The 7270-nt window shown below is 41.5% G+C and overlaps 1 protein-coding gene across 1 annotated transcript; it reads left to right on the top strand.

Moving 5' to 3' along the window:
• The first annotated feature begins 4579 nt into the window (after positions 1–4579).
• LOC104438959 (UDP-glycosyltransferase 73C5) lies at positions 4580–6990 on the top strand. The gene is made up of 2 exons (XM_010052103.3): positions 4580–5476; positions 6145–6990. Exons 1-2 carry the CDS (start codon positions 4622–4624, stop codon positions 6787–6789), a joined length of 1500 nt encoding a protein of 499 aa, XP_010050405.2. The 5' UTR covers positions 4580–4621; the 3' UTR covers positions 6790–6990.
• The last annotated feature ends 280 nt before the right edge of the window (positions 6991–7270 follow it).

Raw genomic sequence — 7270 nt, forward strand, 5'->3', positions numbered from 1 at the left:
GGCAAGAGAGGTCGGGTCGGTCCGGATTGGACCTTGCCTGGCCCGCATCTCATCCCTTTTCCCTTGTGTTGTGCCCGGGCCCTTTTCTTCTAATTTTTTTCTCCCATTGCCCAAGCCATTTCCCCCTTCGACCCGACCCGCGCCCCAGCTGTCTTCCTCCTCTTGCCTGTCTTCGCATGCGGACCTGTAGAAAAAGAGAAAAGACAACATTAGAACAGAGATCAAAGTAGCAACAGAGAGCACACGATTGTGAGGGGCAAGCGAGCGGTGCGATCCGCGAGGCAGAAGCAGTCCGACCGGCCAGCTAGTGTTGCAGGGGTCTTTGTGTGCAGACCTACAAAGAAGAAAAAGGAGAAAAATAAGAACATAAGGGGGAGGGAGAGGAGAACACACCGAGAGGGAGAGGGAATGAAAGGAGAGGAGTCTCCGGGCCACCGTTATCGCCGCCGACGTGTCCTCAGGATGCCCTACTGTCGCCGGTGAGCCACCGGACCGACATCAACCGCTGCCATCTCCTCAAAACCCAGGTAGGCATTTCACCAAACACTTGGTGTGCGTGTGTGGTACCGAGCTAGCCGGAGCTCCCTCGATCGTTTCGAGAGCTCCGCCCCCCTACCCGTCCTCGTTGCCTTACTTGACATCCTGGTGTGATCCATTAGTCTTCAAGGTCCACGTTTGGGCCTCGGTCAAGTCGAAAATCCCTAGCTCCATTAGTGCGCACCACATGCTCGCTAAAATGCCGAGCTGAAAGTCAATCTTTGATTCCCTTTTTTTAGAGATCTAGCGAGATCAATTGGCCGCTGGAGGGGACGCCATTGTTTGGCTAGAGGACGAGCATCATCCTCCACCCCATCCGGAGGTGGCGTCGTTGTGCCTGAGCCGGAGAACCACTTGGGCATAACATCACCTCCTTTGGTCGCGACTGTGAAGTCGCAAACCAGAGGAGGGCAAGTTGAGCTAAGCCAAATCATGGATCTGGCTTGCTCAGCCCCTCTCACCCTATAGGCCGACGGCCTAGAGACAGTTTGGGTCATGGGCCTACAGGGATCCCTTTTGCAAAAGGAGTTGGGCTCGTTGGTCGGGCCCAACCCACAATTGAGTAAAGGCCCGACCAACCATGGTTGGGCTTGGCCCATTCGAGCGAGCTAACCGGCCTGCCCCCAGTCGAGTCAGACCCATGTCGGGTTAGACCGAACTCAACCCGAACCTAGGTCTGGTTAGACCGGACCGAACCTAGCCCAGCCTAAAAAAAATCCGAAAAGATATATATTTAAAAAATTGAAAATCTAAAAAATGCAGGGTTTGATTGGGAATTGCCATGTCTTACATTCTTAGTGTAATTAGGCATTTATTTGCTCGTATATTGATTATATCGCATATTTAATTTTCATATTTAATTACGTTTGCAAATGTTTAATTGCATATGCTCAATGTTACTACAATTAAGATATTGGTAGTTATAATTACTATTTTAATGATTGCGCACCCGCATAATCACTTCACATGTTAGTGGATAAGTATAAAATCAATCCAAACTACCTGACAAAAATATTTTATTTTAAAATGAACAAAATTAGGTACCGAAAGGGTGCTAATTGGTTAATTAATGTAATTAAGTCCCGACCCTAGATTCTCTAGTTGTGTAGGAAGTGAGGTTTACTCCCATACCTCACTTGGTTTTTAGCCAACCCCAGTAGGCTAGTGGCAACTCCTCATTGCGAAATTTTTAAGAATACTCCAATGTTGCACGAGATATGGGCTTGGGAGAGCCCATACCTAATCATGGCCCATAGGCCCGTCTTTTAGGCAACTCTCCTAAATCTATTCTCTCTCCCTCGAGGGGTAGGTCGTAACAATGTTATATTGTTGACTGTGCTAGATAGGATAGTTGGCAATGACTGAGCCATCACATAAACAATTTCGTGTGACAATTGATCGGAAGAACTATAATTATTTTATGCAAAAGTTTAGGGCTATAGTGGATCCATCTATAAATTTAAGATCATATTGTTCAATGTAGTCCTTAAATTTTTAAACATTTTTATATGGTCTAGAGAATATATTGAACATTACTAATAGTTCAAAGACCACATTAAACAAATTAAAAGTCTAAGAATGATATTGCAAATTAAGCCAAATTGATAGTTCACATAGTAGAAATTAAAAATTCAGAGATGATATTGCACATTAAATCAAAATTTATTAATCATTTATTCTATTATCCCATATTGGCTTACATGGGTTGCTTTTATTGAGTGTAAACTAGGTTCCATCACCTATAATTCTTGTATTAGGATTGGCCCTTTCGACCCCTTTAGCTACATCATACATTACATCTACAACAGTAAATACTTTTTGAAACATTGGGCCCATCCAATTATCCTACCGGCTTGCTCGACAATAAATTCTCCGGCACATCGTCAAATTCCTTATGGTGACAACAAAAAACTCGGGGAAGAAGAAAGTGGTAGAACTGCTCGTCCTTTTCTCAACATGGACCAAGCAATTCGGAAGGACGAAGAGGGCAACGAAATACGAGAGTATAAGACAAAGTCACGTTTAAGTTTATTAAGAAAAGAAATTTATTGACCAAAATAATAATGAAATAAAATAAATCTGAAAGAGCCGACTAAAAAAATACATATTTTTTGAAAAAGAACGTGACCTCTTATAATTACATTTTTGGACTAGGTGCCTCCATAGATGGATCAATCCATGAGGATCCATGCCCTATAGATTATCCCTACTTGATCATATACCTACTTGATCATATAGATGTCTAAAACATTTGTCCCAACTTACTAATGATAATGACGATGATGATGATAGGCAAAAAATTGGATTCAATCTACATCCCTAAATTTTGGATATCCTAGTCAAACAAACCAAATGAAGATGAAATATTTAGTGATAAGCTCGTCTTTAATGCATAGCACATGCTATTCAAACCTTTTTACTTGACGGAATCTCATGGCTGTACCTTACTGTCCCCATCCATGTGCATATCGGCAAGGAGTTCTACACAAGACGACAGACATAGCCTCAAAAGAAGACGCGATTTTGCATACTTAATTTCTCGCGCCTAAACCAAATGCTTAATTACTAAGCTAACATCAAGTTATGTTATAGGCTTAGTCTACACGGTCTATATTCTATAGATTATGGAAAAAATTTCCCTCAGAGAGATAAGGCTTCGAGGATCGAAATCTTCAGCTTTGGTTGGGAAGCAGTCTGTCATTGCATTCCCTAATTGAGTTAAATGGTTCTGCTATTCCATGTTAAAAAGAAAAGATTTTTTTGTTCTATTATATGTCTGAAGAGTTGGTAAGTATCAAAAAGCTATGACCGGCAACCTAAAGATCAGATTCATAATCTACAGAAAGATTGCCCAGTCTTAATTTAATAATGGAAACAGTGAACGATATCTGTATATTTGATTCCGCATGCGTGTAAAAACACATGCGCTCTAAATGATTGCTTCGATTCCCAGTGGAGCTGGTCAAAAAATTATTGGTTACCGACAAATAATCCCTGCGATTAGTGGGGCTGGTCAAGAAATTATTGGATGACAGATAATCCCGGCAATTAGTGGGGATGGTCAGGTAATTAATTTAGGTTCAGTGTCTGAAGAAACCAGCATGAAATCTCGGAATGAAAACCATTTTCACACATAATCTCTCTCATCTCAGTGTTTCGTAACTCTACATTTCTTTAATGGACAAGTGCATTAAAAATTCTAAAATTTGTCATGAAAGTGCAATGAAATCCTATAACTTTCAAAAAGTACATTTAAGTAATAAAACTTATAACAAAGTGTAATTGAGTTCTAAAATTTCCAAAAAGTGCAATCAAGTTTTAAAACTTATCATAGTGGTCCAATTGAAGTCCTTCCAAAGATTGCATTTTTTCAAAATTTTAAAACTCAATTGCACTTTTGTGATAAGTTTTAGACTTTATTAAAACTCGATTAAACTTTCATGATAAATTTTGAAACTTGATATATACTTTTTGAAAGTTTTAAGACTATTGTATTTTCGTGATAAGTTTTATAATTTTCGATACACTTATCCCTTTCTTTAAGTACATAAGAAAACACGAACTTTAACTAACCAAATTGTATTTAGTAAGGATCTATTTGTTTCATGGGAAACTTAAGTTTTGAAAAATATTTTTCCAAAAATGATGGTTTATGTCAATTATAAAAAATTTGAACAAAAATATTTTCATAGTCCATGAAAAAAACATGTATATAAATTATTGTCAATAATAAAAATATTTATAATTAATTAATTATATTAAGTGACATAATCAATTATTTTGATAAAATTATTTCTCAAATCGTTCATGTTTTGCGAAAGAGGTGAAAGATTGTTCACACATTTCATTAAATAACATGTAGATGTCATGCGCTAAAATTCACACTAGCATGTGGTTTGTTTTTATTTTATCTCAGATATAATCTATAGTGGAACACGTGGCATCCCAATAAAACCATTTTATTATTTTAACTTCCCACAAACTAAGCGAATTTCTTATTTATGGGTAATGTCGTTCTATAATAGATAAGATCCAAGTGACAAGAACTAGAACACCACTCCCGTCCCCCTCTATCCTTCCATCCATGGCCTCTCAAACCCACCGCCAACACTTCCTTCTCTTCCCCCTCATGGCTCAAGGCCACTTGATCCCCATGATCGACGTCGCGCACTTGTTAGCCCAACGAGGACTCATAGTGACCCTGATCATGACCCCAGGATTCGCTGCTCGTTTCAAGCCCGTCCTGGATCGCTCCCTGAGCTCCGGCCTCCAGATCCACCTTGTGGAGCTAGAGTTGCCATATGAAGCCGCGGGAATACCTGAAGACTATCGCCACCACCTCGTTGACACGCTACCTTCTCCAGACTTGATTTTCAAGATGTTCAATGCCATCGAAATGCTTCAACCAAAAGTCGAGCAGCTCTTCCATGACCTGAACCCTAGGCCGAGCTGCATAATATCCGACATGTGTGTGTGCTACACCCTCGACATCGCCCGGAAGTTTAATGTCCCGAGAGTTGTGTTTTACTGCACAAGTTGCCTTTGCCTCCTGTGCTTGCACTGCTTTAGAAGTCTCAAGAATGACAGTGACGAAGTCGATATCACTAAAAGTTCTGGTGGGAAGTTTGTTCTCCCAGGCTTGCCAGATCGGCTCGAGTACACCAAAGGGCAGCTCCCAACGGTTTCAGCTCATCCAGGGTTGGCAGGGTTCTTTGAGAAGTGTACGGGGGCAGAGTTGGCTTCTTATGGAGTGGTCGTGAATAGCTTTGAGGAACTCGAACCGGCATATGCTGAAGAGTACAAGAAGGTGAGAGGATATAAAAGGGTGTGGTGCATTGGACCTGTTTATTTGTGCAATAAGGACCATCTCGATCTGGCTCAGAGGGGTAACGAGGCTGCAGTTGACTCGAAGAATTGCTTGGAATGGCTTGACAAGCAGGTAATGATGGAATGCAAAACAAAGAAAAATAAAATATTCTCTTATTTTCTAGCTATTTCTCATTCGTTTCCTTCGTTCATTAGAGTTTTGACAGTATGAAGGGGGAAAAACACTCAATAATTATTTGCACTATCTTCTTGACGGAAAAATGATGTATTGATATAAACGAATAAATAAACACATTAGAAATAAGATTTCTGTAACTTGTTATATCCTAGGAAAGATAAATTTAAAATTCCATATCAGCTTTATGGTGTAGAGTACAAAGTAATAGTCGGACGTACAAAGCAAATCCTAAAGCAGAATATAACTCAAGCATCATCCGAAGAGCAACATAAAACTGGTTGAAAACCAAACTAATATGGACTACCCAAGGCGTAAGAATCAACTACGTCTCAGCCTCCTATGCTTTTGCTCCGGTACTTTCACGTTACTAATAGAAAGTCCTTTGGGCAATATGAAGTAAGTCGGAACTTTATATACTAATCCAACAACTAATGTCTGTAAGTTTTTGAACCAGCGGATTTTTAAGAGTTTGTCACATGACTTTCTAAATTACTTGTTGTATCACTAGCATTGTTAATTCAATATAACTTATAAGGTCAAAGCAGATGAATCGAGTGAAGAACATAGGAAGCTCATGAATGAATGGGATTGATTCCATGCAGGAGCCCAGCTCTGTGGTCTATGCTTGCCTAGGAACCTTGTGCAACCTAACCCCTCCCAAGCTGAAAGAGCTTGCCTTGGGGCTCGAAGACTCAAAGCGACCATTCGTTTGGGTCATCCGAGGAAGCCAGCTTCAAGAGCTCGAGCGGTGGATCTCAGAGGACAAGTACGAGAAGCGGATCGAAGGACGAGGATTCCTGGTCAGGGGCTGGGCCCCCCAGGCGCTCATCCTGTCGCACCGTTCGATCGGTGGGTTCCTGACCCACGGCGGGTGGAACTCCACGCTGGAGGGCATCAGCGCAGGGGTCCCGCTGCTGGTATGGCCCATGTTCGGGGACCAGTTCTGCAACGAGAGGCTAGTGGTGGATGTGGCAGGGGCCGGGGTGGGCCTTGGGGCTGAGGATCCGGCGGGGTCAGGCGCAGGGGAAGCGGTGGTGAGGGTGACGAAGGAGGACGTGAAGCAGGGCGTGGAGGAGTTGATGGGCGATGGGAATGAAGGAAGGGAGAGGAGGGGGAGAGTCAAGGAGCTCGCGGAGAAGGCGAAGAAGGCAATGGGGGTAGGAGGGAGCTCAAGTCAGAACTTGGCTTGCCTTGTCCAAGAGATTTTGCAGTTGCAGCAGGATGTGAGAAATGGGTTTGGTAAGTAATTTGCAATACCATAAGTGATCGGGCGACAGATAAGTTCATCAAACAGTCTCAAAGATAAGCGTATTTTGAAAAAGATTTTCTTTACATTTGGCAAAAGATATATAGATATGCATCCCCATAATATCATGTAAGATCTATTTTGTTATTTGATGATTGTCATCTCGATCATTCCATGGAAGGAGCACCTTTGTCATATTCAATTTGTGTCCCATCTGCGCCTTATGAGTTACATTTGTATCTTTAATCTAAATGTATGGCCGGTCATTGTTTCGAATATACGCGATGAGGTCAAGAGACTTAATATAGCTACAACGGGCTGCGCCAATAAATAATACGAGACAACATGCGAATTTGTTGTGAATTTATAGCCGGTCCTCCAATCCCATATCGTTGAATAATGTTATTTTTAGCCTGAGAAAGCATTCGATCATCCACCCATGAAACTGATTCCAAAAGGGGGTTTGTACGTACACCATAATT

This window comes from Eucalyptus grandis, chromosome 1 (genome assembly GCF_016545825.1).
Source record: "Eucalyptus grandis isolate ANBG69807.140 chromosome 1, ASM1654582v1, whole genome shotgun sequence".
Lineage (NCBI taxonomy): Eukaryota > Viridiplantae > Streptophyta > Magnoliopsida > Myrtales > Myrtaceae > Eucalyptus > Eucalyptus grandis.